The 18,187-nt window shown below is 38.1% G+C and overlaps 1 protein-coding gene across 2 annotated transcripts in view; it reads right to left on the bottom strand.

The window, feature by feature from the left end:
* Nucleotides 1-18,187, bottom strand: part of LRRC27 (leucine rich repeat containing 27) — a 1,872,580-nt gene that overhangs the window by 935,652 nt on the left and 918,741 nt on the right. For both annotated transcript variants that reach the window (XM_044056815.1, XM_044056816.1), the window contains exon 10: nucleotides 6,814-6,940. In XM_044056815.1, the coding sequence (XP_043912750.1) occupies nucleotides 6,814-6,940 (127 nt within the window). The remainder of the gene's footprint in view (nucleotides 1-6,813; nucleotides 6,941-18,187) is intronic.

The following is an 18,187-nucleotide window of genomic DNA, read 5'->3' as shown; positions in this document are numbered from 1 at the left end:
AGACTCTAATGAGCTTGCTACTCATACCATTGTCAGTCACAGCTGTTTTAGTATCTGCATCAATTGCAACGTAAACACATCTCAGTACATGAAGGATCACTAAACTCAGCAGGTTTCACCCCTGTGACCAACTGTCTTGTTTTCAATCAGTTAAATTATGTATAATTGTCATCATTTGTTCAAATACAAAATTTTGAAAATATTCCTTATGAACTAAGTAATAATGAGACATAAGTGCTAGGGTACAAGATGTATAAATCCTCTTAATTTAGCTATCCAATAATCTCCCTACACTTATAAAGGGTAAAGTACCTCTTGGAACATAAGTACTAGATGCCTCAGAAGGTGCAGAACATTTTTAAACCTGTAGGATCCAATTACAGATTATAGTAAAAATAGGTTTATTGGTGAATACTAGACTAACTAACCTGAAGGGACATTTTGAGCCTAGCTAACAATCAGAGGTCAGAATAAAACTCTGTACCTTGTGTTTATGAGGCAAAGACCTTAATCATTACACCAAACCTACCCTAAGCTGTAGCTACTTGTTTAATCTATTTCTTGAAAGCGATATCTGTACATTTTTCCCAAATTCATGTATAATAAAATGTAACTATCTGAATGGATATTTCACTTACTTTTTTATACATATCTTTATGATAATACGTTCCATGGCCTTGCAGATCAGGCTCATCAGACTGATGAGGCAGTAGTTCCAAGGATCCAAGGTGGATCCCCCCTTGTGGAGTGGAATAACTGTAGCTGTGCGCCACTCAGTGGGCACGAAGCCTGAGGTGAGGGTATGATTAAACATGACACTTAGGTAAGGTGCCAGTTCATTTTGTAGTTCATGTAGTACACAGCCTGGGATGTCACCTGGTCCCATGGATGCTGTATTCATAGCTTCGGAGAGTGCATTTTTTACCTGTGTGGCCATTATTAACGGAATTTGGCAATCTTCCGGTATTGAGATGGGCCATTTAGGGGGTAAGAATGGGGGTGAAGTTGGCACTGAATCGATCTGCCAGATATTGGCAATATCCTTAGGATCAGTATATTTAATGCCATTCTGTTGTAGCTCAGAGCAGATCTGAGCATTGCCATTTAGATTCTTGACATAGTTATAGAATGCCTTGTGGTTGTCTTTGAAATCTTTGGCAATTTTATTTTTGTAACTAGCTTTTGGAGGATTTTATGAGGGATCTCAGCTTCTTATTGAGGCTGGTAAGGGAGTTTTTTGCATACTGGGATTTTCCTCTTTTCTGCAACAGTTTCTTCCTTTTGTTACAAAGTTTGTTTATGGCAGGGGACCACCAGATTGGCTTCCTTTTTTTGGAGGAGAGCATCTTGGTTCAATTTGGGATGGCACGATTCATGCATGAGTGCATGTGCACGTAGAGTGCCTTAGTGTAGGACTCAGAAGTTGAACTTTCAGTTCCCGTCTGCATGGGTGTCATAAAGTTTGTAACTTCTGACTTGAGTAGCATGAAGTTGGTTTTGGAGAAGTTTTTTATGGGGGTTTCCTTACTGGCGGGTGGGGATGGGATGTGGATGTTAAGAGTGATTAGCTTATGGTCTGACCTGACCAACGAGGGGGTGACCATAGTTGTGGAGCATCGATTTCCCATGTTGGTAATGACCATGTCTAGGATATTCGAGCCCCTGGTGGGACTATGGATTAGTTGATCCAGGGCATTGGAATTGGAACCACTAGTCACATATGTCACAGAATCAGCCAGCTATACAAACTAAAGATATTGCTGATATGTCACTGAGCTAAAAAATAACTACACCCACAAAGAATGCAGGTAATGTAGGATCTCGTTTGGCTTTGTTTGGTACAACAGTGTAAATGTGTCGATTATCTACCTCTGACTGTTATTGGATGTATTGAATGGTTAAGAAAGTCATTCTGAGAGGCTGTGAAATCAAACCTCCTTAGAAATTTTATTTATTTAATTTAATTTATTTATTTTTGAAATTAGACCACACAAAATCAGACAGTGCTTTTTCATCGCCTCCCACCACTCACATCATCCTCCTTTTAGCATTCTTTCTCTCAATTCACTCCAACTTAGAGAAGCAGTAACCAGTTAAAATTAAAAATAATGCCTTGCTGTTTCTGTGAGACACTACATTCTCAGAGTCAGCTAAACAAAATATGTTCAAGCCCCCATACTTCAGTGCATAGTGAACTTACCAACATGGGGAATCAATAGATTTAGTAAAGATGTTCAAACAAATTAAACATCAGCAACCATGTTCGGAGTGTCTGAATGGAACAGCTTCCCTAAAGAGTCAATAACCGTAAATGTCAGGGTCACAGAAACCATGGCGAAGGTGCCCACTCTGTTCAAAATATTCCTTGATTTTTGGAACAAAAATTCTAGGCATCCTAATTCTTATCCACCAGTATACAGGTTACCTACTATATTATGAATTTGACAAGGAAATGGACACCATGATGTCCATTAGCTCAACTGGTAAACAATGTAGCAATGTAAATGGAGTAAATGGAGGTTGATCGTCTGTGGGTTCAAATCTCAAGAAAGCATTGCTTATCTGGGGATTTGCATAATAGTTAAGATGTTTATCACACAGACAAGAGGTACAGGGTTTGATTCTCACTAAAGGAAATCAACTAGGCTTAAAATGACCCACAAGGGCAGACAGCTTAGTGCTTACCCATAAACCTGTATATTGTGTTATCATGGAACTTATAAACAAAGACATTGGCAACCTTAAAAAACTGGACCCCACCCAGTTTGGGTTCATGAAGGGCTGATCTAGTCTCCTGAAGCTGACTGACTTCTTCGAATCAGTCTCCAGAGCCGTGGATGAGGGTAAGGCAGTTCACACAGCCTATCTGGACCTTGCCAAGGCCTTTGACACCATCCTCCACTCTGGAATCATAGATAAACTTACTAAGCTGGGCATTAATCCCTACGTCACTCGATGGGTTGCCAACTGGCTTACTGACAGATCCCACGCTGTAAAAGTAGCTGACTCCAAATCCAGCTCCAGACAAGTGGAGTACCTCAGGGTTCAGTCCTGGGACCTCAACACTAAGGGACTCTGGCTGACAAAGTTCGCAGATGACTGCAAACTGGGAGCCATTACTGAATCCTCAAATGATGTAGATACTCTACAAAAGGGCCTTACAGAAACAGAAGCTTGGTGCCAGAGCCATGGGCTCAGGCTCAATGCCAGGAAGTGTACAGTTATCCCCTTTAGGAAAAAACATGTACCCCTGAATTACCATATAGGTGGCAGTACACTAAACACCAAAAGTATGATAGTAGACTTAGGGACACGGGTGGACAGTGGTCTCACCTTCAATAACCACATCGCCACAACAGTCAAGAAGTCCTTCTGTGTGGTACAGCTCATCACTGAGGGCTTTTCATCCAGAAAAAAGGAGGTCATTGTCCCACTATACTCATCCCCTATTAAACCCATTATAGAATACAACACCCCATTTGGTATGTACCTCTCAAGACATCTGTAACAACTGGAAAGGTCACAGAAATACCTCACTAAGGGAATCGCAGGTCTAAAGCAGATGCCCTATGCTGACCGCCTTAAACTCTGGCTATACTCTGTCACATGTTGTCTACTCTGAGGCGATCTATGCTTAACATACAAGGCCATGTCAAACCCAGAGCTGTTGGATATGCTACACTTAAAAAAATCCCGATCCCTCAGAGCCACACGTTCCGGGGATCTAGACCTTGTCATCACAATAAAGAAAACATGGTGAAGGGATGGTTTCCTGACCCAGAGACTCCCCAGACTCTGGAATAGACTGCCCATACATGTCAAGCAGAGCACCTCTTTGGCCCTCTTCAAAAGGAACCTTGATGATTGGATGGGAGAAAGGAAATTCACCCCGGGGAACACGTCAGTCGCCCTGCTAGACAGGGGTCCAGGGAAGTAAATAGTGTGGGAAGAAATAGCCAGGGAATTGTTATGGCTAGGCTTGCATAGGCCCTAGGGCCGATAGCCTAGTACCAACCTATGAACCTATGGTTTATATCCACTGAAGCAGAAGTAGAACGATCTTCCAAGCTTACCCAAGACTGCTGTCTCAATTTGCTGCTTATGCATTTAGAGCCCAGGATATACCAGACCTTTTTTGTGATGTCAGTGCTATAATCAAAAGGTCTGCAAAAGCTTTCTATACAAATAGCTACACTGATCAATCTCTCAAAAAGACCCATCTTGTGTAAGCACAGTTGAGGAGAGAGAGTTTTTGCCATCTTCATTCATATCATATCAAATAGGTGAAGACATTTGATAAGATTATGCCAGTTTGTACTCAACTTTCTTTAGCAGCCTTAAGAAAAGATTGAGTTTCTTTCTTTTTTGTTTTCTGAAGCTAGGGGGTTAGGTCCAACCATGAATGGCTTCCAGCTTTTACACATGGTCAACATACTTGTGTACCATGTGTTTGCATCCAGCAGACTGATGCCTCATTTCATCTGTCACCTGGATAATTTACAATGACACATGACTATTTAATAATGTACCATACTCTGCTAGCTGGAGGCATGTTTCCTCCTTGTATGGGCTCATCAGTATAGCATAAGAGGCGAGTTTAACTATGCAATGAAACACTGTGCATATAAAAAGCCTTACGTACATTTATCTTCAAAAAGGGTATCATATAATGGTTAAACAGCAGAGTAGAAGAGTCCACAAAGAGAAAAAAATCTTAGCTCAAATGTCAGCTAATAAAATGGCTGACTCCCAAGAAAGAAATTTCAGAAGAAACAAAACACATCAGCTTAGAAAGGGTCTTTATCATTTTTAAACCCCCCCCCCCCCCAAAAAAAAAATAAAATTTCATAAAAGGTATGTACACAGTTTGGGAAGGTTATGATATATTCCTCTACATACTAGGAAGTGAACAATAAGGCTGAAAAAGATAATGCTGGGCATGAAAGGGTGGTTCAGCAATTTGTGAAATCTACAGAAAAGGAGGAAGTAGGGTAAATATGCAATGAGGGTAAAACTATAATAAAAATCGTTTACTGCTTATTGCTACTGTAAGTAACCTGCATAAACACCCATGAAATTTTCAGAGAGGAAATGCATCCAACAGCTCTGAGCAGTGAAAAGAACTGAACATGATGTTTATGTACTTGCTACTCGTACTAAATAAGCATTGTACCAACAGCTAGGAATTCATAGCACATGACCAGTGTAGGCAGGTGCCAGAAAGTAAGGAGTGGGACTGCCAAAGAGAACTTGTCAGAATATCACATTTCACAAGAGGAGAAAGACATTTTAATGGGACTTTTATGTGCAAACAACTCTCCTCGGTTTAGATTTGCTACTGTCTGCTCAGCTTTCCAAGCAGAGTATAGGACCTTGTAGTTACTTGGAATCATAACTGAAAAGGGTCCATATCATATTACTTGGTTAACAATCAGTCAGTCAAATAAAATGAGTAAATAAATACAAAAAAATGGCACCTCCTCATTTATCTTTTTTGCTATGCATCCCCACTCGTGCCTGCATATGAAGCTGGTGTTCCTGTATACCCCCATTATATGCCTCCCCATACACAAACATATACTTCAAGACTCTAGTGGGTGTTATTTGCTAGTTTCAGCCTCTGTAATAACAAAACAAAGAAGATAAAACATTACAGCAGGCATGGATTACTTGAGTCTAAAAGGCCTGTCCATATCCCTGTCAACTAAATAATCTACAGAGCAGACCTAACCAACACATTCCTCCCAGCCTTTATAAGAAGTGTCATGTCATGCACATTTCTGCGTACTTCAGTTCTGTCACTGTATGTGAGACTAAAATAACTTTAAGGCTGTCCCAATAACGAACCACCATTTCCACAAACAAGCACTTCCTTACATTTCACATGAGTTTTTCACACTGTAGTTTGAAACTATATTTTCTTATTTTCTTGCATCTCTTTTTGGAACAGTATTCTGTTAGCTGCAGTGGTGCAGCAGTAGCGTTGTTGCCTCACAGCAAGAGGTTCTCCCGTTCGGTTCTCAGCTGGAGCACCTACTGTGTGGAGTCTGCACGTCCTCCCCGTGGTTGAGTGGTGTTCGAAAGACATGCGTAGAATGGGCGTGCCTCCGTTGAAGGTTGGTCGTCGAGGTGGCACCTCGGCACCGTAAAAGTCTACTGCCAATCATTAGCGGACCGGAGATCCACTGTGGCGACCCCCAACAGGGAAAAGTCGAAAGAAGAACAAGAACATTCAGTTAGGTCTTGTTGATTTGACTGAAGTATCTGAAAATTTGTAATATACAACTTATGTTTACTTTTATCAGTTTGACATATGTTGAGGTCTTCTGTTCTCTCATTATGTGACTTATGGGGTGAACACAGTAGACTATTTTTGATACTCTTGTTTAAATAGTCTTTCTTCACTTTTTGACATTGCCTCTTCTTGTAACTATTCCACTGCAGACCCATAGTTTAGAGACACAGTACATAAAAATTGCAAACAATTTGCTTACAGCAGTGCATCTAAGAAAGCTTGTGGTACAAATGAGTACTCTGGAAAGCAGTAATTATTTATTGCAATGTTATGTGACTACATTTCTTTTAGATCAGCTGTGGCATAATTACAACAAACAAACATAGCTATATACCCAGAAAGTGGTGAAGAAATAACTGATAATTTCATTCTAGATATAAAAGAAATAAAACAAAGTACAGTAAATTCTATCTCAAGAGGAATATAGCATAACCACATTGTAATTTCAGAGGGCTAGGTTTTCAGTTTCCGAGCATTACATTTCTAAATTATACCATTTTATAAATACTGGTACTTACAAAATTCAGTTCCTTTTTAGCCATCTCAAGTTCCTCCTGCACTGTCCCTTTTGGTTTTATCCTTCTTTCTTGCATTGCTTGAATGTGCTGTCTAATTTTTTGTTCCAACTCTTTGTCTAGGTCATTTCTAAGGAAAAGTAAAGAAAAAAAGATCAGGTGCTAATACAATGCTCCATATATTGCATGCTTGAAATAAAATCTATTATTTATGCCTTTTGCAACACTTTAAACTTCAGATTTGTTTCCATCCTTACTATGTTCATAACCTACTGACTACCTTTATTTATGGTAAAATCTAGTCACATGATTGAAAATTTACACAGCTGTATACAATACTGTGTAATTAATTATTCTTTTTAATCTTAAGCAGTATTTATAGGGAAAAATCCAATGGGTTTACAATTTAAAAATAAAGCACTACAAAAAATATGTATTTTTAATGACATTGAGAATCTCCTTAAGGGACCGCAGCACAGTTCTCATTCCTTTAACAGTAATGGTTACACATACATGTGTACATATGTACATAAATCCAGGACCAAACAAAATATGTAAATATAATGCTAGTAATTGCATATATGCCTATCACAGTTGGGCAGCCCTTCAACAACAGGAAAACTCACTATTATCCCTGGTTCTGCAGACATCCACAACTTCTGGGTCTGTCCATTAAAGGTTCCACCTCTGCCATGGACACCTCTGTCAGAGGTTTATTCCAAGGACTGGCACTGGGATTTTCTAACCCATAGGAATTTGGATCCTTTTTGGTTCCTACTATAAGATCACTGCAGGGTCTCAAATTTAATGTCTATGGCAGGCAGCATTTCCCAATCTTGTTCACACCTCTGTATTCTTTCTTTAACAAATGGACCAAACAAGGATGATCCATCATAAGGGCCATTTGCAGAGTATGCTTTGAAATTGTCAAAAAAATCCCAGAGGTAAAGCTAACCATGACATTTCATTCTGATGCCTGTGCCCAATGCTCTTGCTGTTCTATCGGCTGCATTATGCATGCCAAGCATGGAGAGATTTGTAATACTAAACTTTGGGCCCATTGTGAGTTCTTACCTTTTCCTAGAGTCAGAAGTGGGCAGTCTTTTCAGAGAAGCTAAGGACAGCTTTGACAAATCTCTCTAAAACCAATTCATGTGTGTGGTGTAGTTCAGTGCCTGCAGTGCAAAGCAGCCTGAAACATATGACTATCTCCCCATCCTGTCCATCTCCCTAAACTCCTTGTTTGGTGAATAGACAGTGACTGTATCCCCTCGTCAGCTCCTTTTTAGTTGCTGCTGCCATGATGAGAGGATCAATAAATTGAATTTTGGACTAGATCATTCTGTCCTTGTGGGGCTGGAGAATTTTGTCAGTCTTTCTTAGAGAAGGCCTCAATAAGAGACAGGATCCTGCCATGCTCTCCTGATGGCCAGAACAATCAGATGGTTCACTACAGGAACCATCCAAGAAGTAGGAGGGACACAGCTGAACGCTGCATCAAATGGGACCTGCTCATTCTGAGGGGGTGGATCTGTAGGGCAATACCCCTCTGATGCACTAGTTCCAAGATCTCAAAGGTGAGGCTTTCAGGAGGGGATTGAGGGGATCCCTCTCTATCCTCTGAGTCAACCTCCGAAGGGACCAACTCATCTGAAGAGGCAATGGGCCTCCTCTTGCATGTCTTTTTTTTCTGAACCACAGATGGTGGGAAATTTGAGTGGTCAGAGGACTAGTCCTGCAGCTGGGCAGTATGTTTGAGAACATCAACTCAGATTTAACCCTGGGAAGTATGAGAGAGTCAGGACAGAGATGGATGGGTGGCTGGAGGGAATCCATAACTACTGACACCTTTATAGCAAATCTTGAGGGAGAGGCTGTAATCCTCCTCATAACCTTGAAGGCCAAACCTACATCTGATGGATCCGAGGAACAACTAAATGAGTGCTGCTGCTGCTCTCCCCTCAGTAGAAGAGAAAGGCAGCCTTGACAAAGGAATTCCCAATCCTGACCGATGGTCCTAAGGAATGGCTTAGCATCATAGCCTTGAAGGCTAATGACACTGAAAATGGCACTATACCAGATGCTATGTTGAGACATCAGTCTCAAATCCACTTAAAGCAGATGGCCGTGGGGTTAAGTGATTCAGTCTCTAAAACTTCTGAGCTGAAAGCAAGGATGTATTTGGTGCTGAAAACGTAGGCTCTGGGTGAGTAGTGAGTGGCCAGGTCTAATACCATTGGATCCAAATGTCAGATCTGAGAAGGAACAAGAAAGGGGGTGAGGGACCACTAAATCCACCTTCTGAGCAGAGTGGGACTGGAGTACACCCATAATGATCTAAATTTTGATGAATGCCGTCATCATAAGATCCAACTCTATGTCACAGGTGCTTCTAAAGGAAGACTGGAGTGAGGGCTGAGAAGGGACTCTTGAAAGCTCCCTCTTGGAAGAGGTACCCTGAATCAAGCACCTGGGTGATTAATCCTCAATAACAATCAGCTCCAAACCTGAGCTGGAGAACCTTTCAGCTCTGACTGGACAACATCTGAGGTTCTGGCATCAGGAGACTACTCTATTTTCCACTTTTTGAGCTCTTGATCCCTGTCCTTGTGTTTGGATCTGTGTTTATCTGCTGTGACTGGCCTTTTCCTTTTTTTGCTTGTCTGCCTCTGGATTCAGGGGGCAATAATTCTTTAATCATTAATTTGTTCTTTTTATCTGAAAAGCACACTGACCAAAGGTTTTGCAGATAGAAAAGTCAGTTGTTTGGTGTTCCACATCTAGACATACAACACATTGATTGTGAAAATCCTGTGGTGGATTTTGTGGCTAGGCTACACTGATGAAACTAAAAACTCTTTTTCATATTGCTACTTTCGATAATTATAGCAATAACTAAACAACTACGGCAACAACAGAATAAAACTAATGGGAAACAGTGTATATATATATATATATATATATATATATATATATATATATATATATATATATATGTGTGTGTGTGTGTGTGTGTGTGCGTGCGTGCATGTGTGTGTGTGTAAATAATTATTCAGTACCCAGCAGTTACTAAAGAAAAATATAATCTACTCTTTTTTTTTTTAAGTATAGAAAAGGCAGGTAAGTCTAATGCTCATATACCGAGGGAGGAAGAAGAATGTGAAAAGAGTAAAAATGAGCTCAATGATATGAGAATGAAAGTACACTGAAATACAGTGAAAACTGCCAAAACTACCGAGAAAGAATGCCCAATGAATGATATTTGTAAGAGGTGGGGCACTTAGCATTGTTAAATATCGTGACCATGTCTAAACATTGGGGTAGCAAATGAGATCTGAGAGTTTCACCTACCAGTACATTATGAGTAGGAAAAACATTAAAGACGTTCAAGGCTGGAGTACTAGTTTTGCCAACTTAGACCAAATAAGCAGCTAGAGGACCCACAGGTCAGATCAGACAGATGGGATCAGGTAAGTTTGATTGGATGGATGTCGATGATTCACATGAAGAGAAGGAAGCGACTCCTACTGCCAATTTGTAGCCTTTCTGAATGATTCTCAGAACCTAAGTACCAGAAGTTATCTGGAGTCACAGAGCAGACTTTGGGGAATGTTTTACTTATGTGCCCTAGTGTGTAGTGGGTCTAAAACTCTAAAGGGCATATAGTCAGTTCTGCTTTCTTAGACTGTCCTTAGTTTTGGGAGAATGCCTTCTTTCTGTTTTGAGTCTCCCTACCATTTTGTTCTGTAATTTTGTCTGTCTGTTCTGTTACCTATAAAATGATCCTGAGCTAGAGGGAAAGTTCATATTATATTTTAGCATTAAAGTTAAAAAAAAACTGTGTAACCCCACTGAATTAACTTTCTTCTTATCAAATCTTTTAAGGATCTCGGCAGAGGAGGAGACAAATACTACCTCTTTATCCAAGACAGCATTTAGAATCTTAACTCATATTCCCTCTAGTAAACTCTGGGAACAGTCATTCTGGCTATAGTATTAAACAAAAAGATAATGCTTCAGGGGAAAATCTGAAGAAAATATACTTTTCTGAAGCTGCTTTCCCCCTCCTATGACACAAGCACTTGAGAAGCACAATCTAAATCTAATTCCTGTCCCTCAGACTAAGATGCAGAATCTGAGAGACAGGATGAGAGAGTGACAGAAAAATCTTTCTTTTAAAATTCTTGGAACAGAGAGAATTTAAAGATTGAAAGGCTTGAAATAAGTCCTCAGTAAAACCCAGACAATTCTGCCTATCCATTGTATGTGAAACTTTCAGTTTTCTTTTCGTGGGAGGCCATCCTCAAGAAAAAGACTGACCTGCAAATTGGTCGCTTATCTGAGAATGAAGCTCCCCATAGTGGCTTTGCACTACAGCACCATCCGGCTCCCTCCCCTGACACTGACAAGTGTGCTTCTCCTTCACCCAAAGAGGACAGTTGAACAACGGTAGAGGATATGCCTGTCTCCCAGTCTTTGTGGTTTCTCTAGGAGCAACACCAGAGAGAGCAACAGAAACTGATAAGTGGTCTGAGATACCTAAAATGTCCTAGAGTCGTACAAGGTTAGCCTTCTTGCAGATTGAGGAGGGGAAGAGCTGAAAAGTTCAAAGCCTGGTCCATGTCTCTACCAAAAAGAAAAAAAAAAAAACAAAAGAGCCTGACAAGTGGGTAGCAAAGCCTTGGACATTCAGTGGTACAATCTGACTGAAAAAAGTAAATTTTGAGGTACATTTTGTGATAGCAAGCCCCAAAACTTCTAGTCCTATTTTTTTAATTTCTTTAAAATTTGGTTTTAAAACAATAAACAAATCAATTATAAAACAAACAGATAACTATTTACATAGGTCTACAGCTGATCAATACACATCAAAGCTATACATATCAACAACAATTAATAATTTTCAAGCAAGTCTGTTTAATCCAAGATTTATATGAATGTGCAATATTAGAAGTTCTCATCTTTATAGTTTGCAATCCACTACTGCAAACAATTTTCCCATATTAAGAAATTCAACACTAGAGGGGGTAACTTTAGTTTTTCAATTTTTAGTAATTACTTTTCTGGCTATAGCAAGAATAGACCAAAGAAAAGACACTTGGGTTTTTGGGATTATCTCAGGAATTGGAGGATTAAATAAATCTAAATATTTAGAAATATTACATCTGACCACAGGAGTTTGAATTAAGTTAGTAATTTCTTTCCAAAAATGAGACACAACTTTACATCCATATACCACGTGTCCAATTAGTTATTATTTCATAATCACATCTCCAGCATTTAATAATGGTGAAGATATTTGCCTTACAGACACAAGGTGCAGGGTTTGATTCTCATGTGGGTTAATTGGATAGGCTTAAAATGGTCCACAATGGCAGTTAGCCTAGTACTAGTCTATGAACCTATTTGATTTATACATAATTGTAATTTTGTTAGAAGTGACAAAAGCTCTGTGTAAGAATTTCCAAGTGAAAAATTTCCGGTATAATGAAGATGTGGTTTTATCTGTAGATTTTAATATTATTTTCTTGTTTACCTTAGAAAAGTCTTAGTTATTAATTTTTGAGGAATAGTTCCAATAAGAATTGTCTAAATTTGTGAAATCTAACTTGAGTTTTATAAATTTGTGACAAATGTGATTTTCACTGTATTATTATTGATATTTATTAAGAATTTCAACAATATGGGGAATGATTTCTTATCTAGGTTAAATATCTTATTCAGAGACTTTGTGAACACAGAGATAAATATTTATAAAATTAATCAATTCTCAGACTCTTGACTGTATTTTGACCTTACATTTTCTACAGTATATATCAGTACCATTTAAGAATTGATGGCAATAAATTAAGTTTGGTGTTTCAATACTAGCATTTTGTTAAAGTTACGGGTTTCTAAGAAGCCATGTATATATGCAATTGGATACATAGAAAATATTAAGTCTTTAATACAATGGCTAGTATATGTGAACTTTTGGAAAGATGAAATTATGTTATTTAAATATGGAATTTAAGAGGAGGATGTAATTCCATTTACAAAAATCTTTTAATAACCAGATAAAACTAGTAGGGACTATTTGCTTATGACTGGTTGTGATATAGTTATTATTTACTAATAATATTTCTTGATGTATTTCTTTCCATTTTGAATCATAAGACAAGTTTATACACAACACTGTAATGTTTACAATTGCTGAAGTAGCAATCAAAGGAAACTCTTTGTTTATTAGGATGCCAAAAAATAATTAAGTAGAACATTATTTATCTTCTTCATCAATTTGTTTGGTGGAGATAGTACTAAAGATTGCAATACAAACAATATTTTAGGGATAATTACCATCTTAATAAGCATTAATCATTCTTTCATAGTAAAGTTAAAATTTTGTCAACAACCTATTGAAAGTTTATTTGTATCATTTCTTTACTATTAGACATAATGGTGATACCATGGTATTTGATTGCTATTCCAATTGAAGTCAGAATATATTTTGTATGAATGTTTTAATTTTTTTATTAATTATGTACATGCTTTATTATGATTAAATCTTAAGTCTGAAATTTCTTCAGAGTTACTCATATAAGTAATTATAAGTTCTAATGAATTCTCTATATTTCCTATTTTTAGTAAAATATCATCAGCAAAGAGCTGAATCTTTATTTCAAAATCTTCTTTTATTTTGATACCATTAATGTTCTTATTGGATCCAATACTATTAGCAAAGGGTTCAGTAGCTAATGCAAAAAAATAAAGGTGATAATGGACAGACTTGCTTTGTGCCTTTTTGTAATTTAAAGGAATTAGAAAGAAAAGAACCTATTTTAACATAAGCACAAAAATTGTTGTATAACTTAGAAATTAATGCAATTAGTTCAGGTGAGAAATTATACACTAAGTGTTTTAAACAGGTATGGCCAATTAACTGAGTCAAAAGTCTTATCTAATTTGAGACTAATGACAGAAAGTTCTTTTGTATTTTTATTTGCATAGTCTATTAATGTATGCATTCTTATTATATTATCCCATACTTTTCTATTTAAAATAAACCCAGTTTGATCATTGTTAATTATTTTAGGTATACGCAGATTAATTCTGTTAGCTAAAATGGACATAAACATCTTATAGTCCACATTTAGAAGTGAAATGGGACTGTATGATAAACACTTTGTAGGATCCTTATCTTGATTTAAAATACATCATAAGGGAATATTTCCGCAATGTGGGGACTTCAGCAGTTGCTTTTATTTCTCTATAGACAAGATCTAATATTTTAACTGCATCATCCAATAGCAGTATATAGCTCTGGTATAACACCATTTAAGCCTGGTGCCTTATTATTTTTTAGCTTTTTTATTTGATCTTTTCTTTCTGTTAAAGAGAAAGCTCTATATTTTTTTATTTGTTCACTTGTTATTTTATTTATATTTTCCCTTAGAAAAGTTTCAACTATAAAATCATTATCTAGGTTGTTTATATTATTATTTATCTTTTCAAAAAATATGTTATCTACTCACCATAACATGCCATCTGTATTGCCCATTTTCATTCTTCCTCAACTATTGGGTTTGGATCCAACCCTTGGATCTGAATCAGCCATTATTAAAGCTTGTGGTAACCAAAAAGCTCTCGAGCTTCTTCCTTACCCATAATGCATCAACCCCTAAAATACCTCAGATCTTGTTTGCTGATCTACCTAAAGTAATACTTGCTAATGTGCATACATTTAAATATAAATCCTACAAAAAGGACTATATCTGGAGCTCAAGATTAAGGACAGTGGTGTCCTTACAATATCTCCTTCTTCAAGAAGTCTGTTGTGATGAGAGTTGGGGTGTTAGTACGTGGGAAATTGATAAAGAATGAAAATGGACAACACAGATGGAACATTATGGTGAGTACATAACTTATTTATCTGACGTTGTCAATTTTCATTCTATCCACAACTGTTAGGAAAAAGTCCCCACCTACCTAAAATCCTGGGTGGACTATAATGATGGATATTCCTAACCATAGTTGAGCCAAAGGCTGCTTTACCCCTCGAGACCAGATACAGTTTGTAATGCATGATAAAGGGATGAGGACTGGCCCAGGTTACAGCTGCATATATGTTATCCATGGGAGTCCTAGATAGAAACACTGAAGAAGCTGCCATGGACCTAGTTGAATGGGCTCATAGATTTTTGGTAAGGTTAGACCCAACTTGGTATAGATAAAAGACATGCAATCCATCAACAATCTGGGTAGAATTACTTTTGTAAGTGGTTTGCCCAGTTTCAAATCTGCAAAGGAGACAAATAATTGATGCATCTTCCTAATTTCTTTTGTCCTATGTAAGTAAACATGTAATTGTCTGTGAACATCCAATACATGCAACATATATTCACCTCTGTTTCCAAATTTAGGAAAGAATACTGGCACATTAATGGATAGATTGATACTGGATTCTGACACCATCTTGGGAAGGAAAGATACATCGGTACATAATGCGACTCTTTCCTTATGAAAGATCAAGTAGGGACGTTTAGATGATAATGCTTTAAGTTCTGAAATTCTTTTAGCAGATGTAGTAGCCACTAGAAAGATAGTTTTCCAGGTCAGGAACTTAAGATCGCATTTTGCTGCTGGTTCAAAGGGAGAATGAATTAAGGCCTGCCGTACCAAGTTCAAATCCCATGGTGGAGTAGGATCTTTATAAGGGGGTCTCAACAGGAGTGTGCCTCTCAAGAATGCTTTACAAACTTTAGAAGGGGCCACAGAAGAATTTTCAAACCCAGTATGAAAATTAGACATTGCTGCTAATTGAACTTTAATCGGAGAGGAGATAGCCCCATCATTAAAGATTAATTCCAAAAATTCAAGTATGCTATGTATTGGAGCTAAAAAGGGATCAATGTGTTTTTGTTGTACCCATTAAATGGACCTTTTCCACTTACTTGTATAACGCTTTCTTGTAGAAGGCTTATGGGAAAATAAAAGAATATGATGGACAGGGGAAGAGAGCATCAGTTATCTGGCTACTAACTGAATTGGAAAAATCATGCTGTTCACTTGAGGTTTGAGATATCTGGATGAATCATATTTGCCAGATGTGACAGGAAGTCTGAAGTTGGATCTAGAATGCAAGGTTGGCAAAGTAGAAGAGGCGATAGGAAGGGGAACCAAATCTGCCAACGCCAGTAAGATGCAATAAGGATGACTTTGCTCTTCAACCTGGCAGCTTTCTGCAGAAATTCTGGAATCAGGGGAATTGGCAAGTAAGCATAAAGTAGACTGAGGGGCCAATCGTGAAATAGAGCATCCCTCTGTGATTACCCCTGAGGGGGGTTAGGGCAAAATAGCTGCTGCATTTATTGTTTAAGGGAGAAGCAAAAAGATCACAGCAAGGTTAGCCCCACTGATGGAAAATCATGTACTCATGAGGTAAAAGAATAGACCTGCCCAATTTGTCTGCTATCACAATGGACTTCCCCGGGATGTGTATTGCTATGAGAAAGCAGTTGGATGAGATCACCCACTGCCACACTCTGACTGCTTCTTGACAAAGGGGGTAAGATCTGGTTAGTCATGGTTTGTTGATGTACTAAACTACCGACATATTGTCTGTCTGAATTGCAATTGTCCCTAAAGGGGCTGAGCATCTTGAAAGGTCTTGCAATGCTAAGTGCACTACTCTCATCTCTAGGACACTGATGTGCAAACTGACCTCTTTGGGGGACCAAGTGCCTTGAACTGTTTTCCCTAGAAGTGCCCCCCCCCCAATCTGGGAAGCATCCGTAGTCACTATGGTCTTGGGTTGAGGGAGAATAAATGTACGGCCTTGTAGAACCTGAGCTGAATGAATCCACCACCACAGGTATCTCTTGCATGCCTGAGAGATTCTTACTTGTGCTGACATGCGCTGGTAAAGAATCTACAACTGTGTTGCTAGCATCTATCGAAGAATTCTCATACAAAATCTTGCTAGAGGAACTAAGACTATGGCAGCTGACACTGACCCCAAAGCTTGAAGAATCAAACAGGCTGAAATTTTGGTATTGCAAATTATTTTCATGACCTGGAATTTGAAAGCTTCTCTTCCTCTGTCAGGAGTTCAGACTATCACTGATATTGTACCGAATACTGCTCCTATGAATGCCACAATTTGTGTTGGTTCTGAGACATTTTGTAATTTATAGTTATCTGACTGAATAATGGTCCAAACAGGTTAAGAAAACAAATAATTTATTAAATACAAACTGAGTGCTTTCGTCTGCTTGTAACCAAAGACTTCTTCAGAGTTTATTTATTTTATTTATTTAACATTTGTTTAACGGGAAAGTCCAACTTGGAACAAAGCTAATTTTCAGTGGAGGCCCGGGGAGAAACACTCCAGATGCATGTCTTTGTAATGTGGGAGGAAACCGGAACGCCTGGACAAAACCTACATGAATGCAGGGAGGGCATGCAGACTCCACACAGAAGGTACCCCAGCCGAGAATTGAACCAGAGAACCTCTTGCATGCTACCACTGCACCATCTTAACCTCAGTAATTTAACACAGACTTTTAAATAATAAAAAACAAAGTCATCTTATAAAGCCAATGCAACACCAAAATCAATTACTGACATCATAACTGTTTATGTATATTGATGTCCAAACTTCAAAAATGTATAAACCTAAAAAGACTTTTGTTTACAATATTATAAATGTATACACATTACTAAAATTAAAAAAGAAATGTATAAAACCATTGTAGCCCCCCTAAATTAACAATGACTTAAGTTTCAATACACTACTTATCGAAATATTCTCATTAAGTTAAATGCTAGCCTATTCCCAGGGATTAATCTGCCACCGCAATTCTTGGAATTCAGCTACCTCTTCCCAAGCCCCCCCCTCTCAAATCCTTGTGAACCATTTCCAAAACAAAAAACTTAAAAACATGTCCTCCATTGCTTAAAATGTGTTTGTACAAGGCATTTTTGTCATTCCTATTTTTTATGTACAAAAAAATGTTGGTAAATTCTTTCCCCTCAAGTGCCTGATGGTCTTCCCAACATAAAATGTTTACACTGTTGACAAAGTGCAACATATATCACACTCCCATGGAATGACAATTGCAATGCTACTTAGAAATCAAATAATGACCACTGATGGAGATCCCAGTCCTTTCAAAAACATGGGCACATTGTTTACAAAATCCACATTTAAAAGTGCCTTTTCTTCTCATACTGGAAAATGGTGTACTACATCCCATCCTATCAAACCTCTCCTTAAAGGTTGCCCTCTTCAAAAAGCTACACTGGGTTTTGTACCTAAAACACCTAACAAGTCACTGAAATGAGTTAAAATATTCAGATTTGTATGTATAATCTTAATTATCTCCTCATATTGAGTAGT

This window comes from Protopterus annectens, chromosome 14.part0 (assembly GCF_019279795.1).
Source record: "Protopterus annectens isolate FY-2018-M chromosome 14.part0, PAN1.0, whole genome shotgun sequence".
Lineage (NCBI taxonomy): Eukaryota > Metazoa > Chordata > Ceratodontiformes > Protopteridae > Protopterus > Protopterus annectens.
Note: the sequence above shows the minus strand (reverse complement) of the source record. Positions and strands in the feature narration are given on the sequence as shown.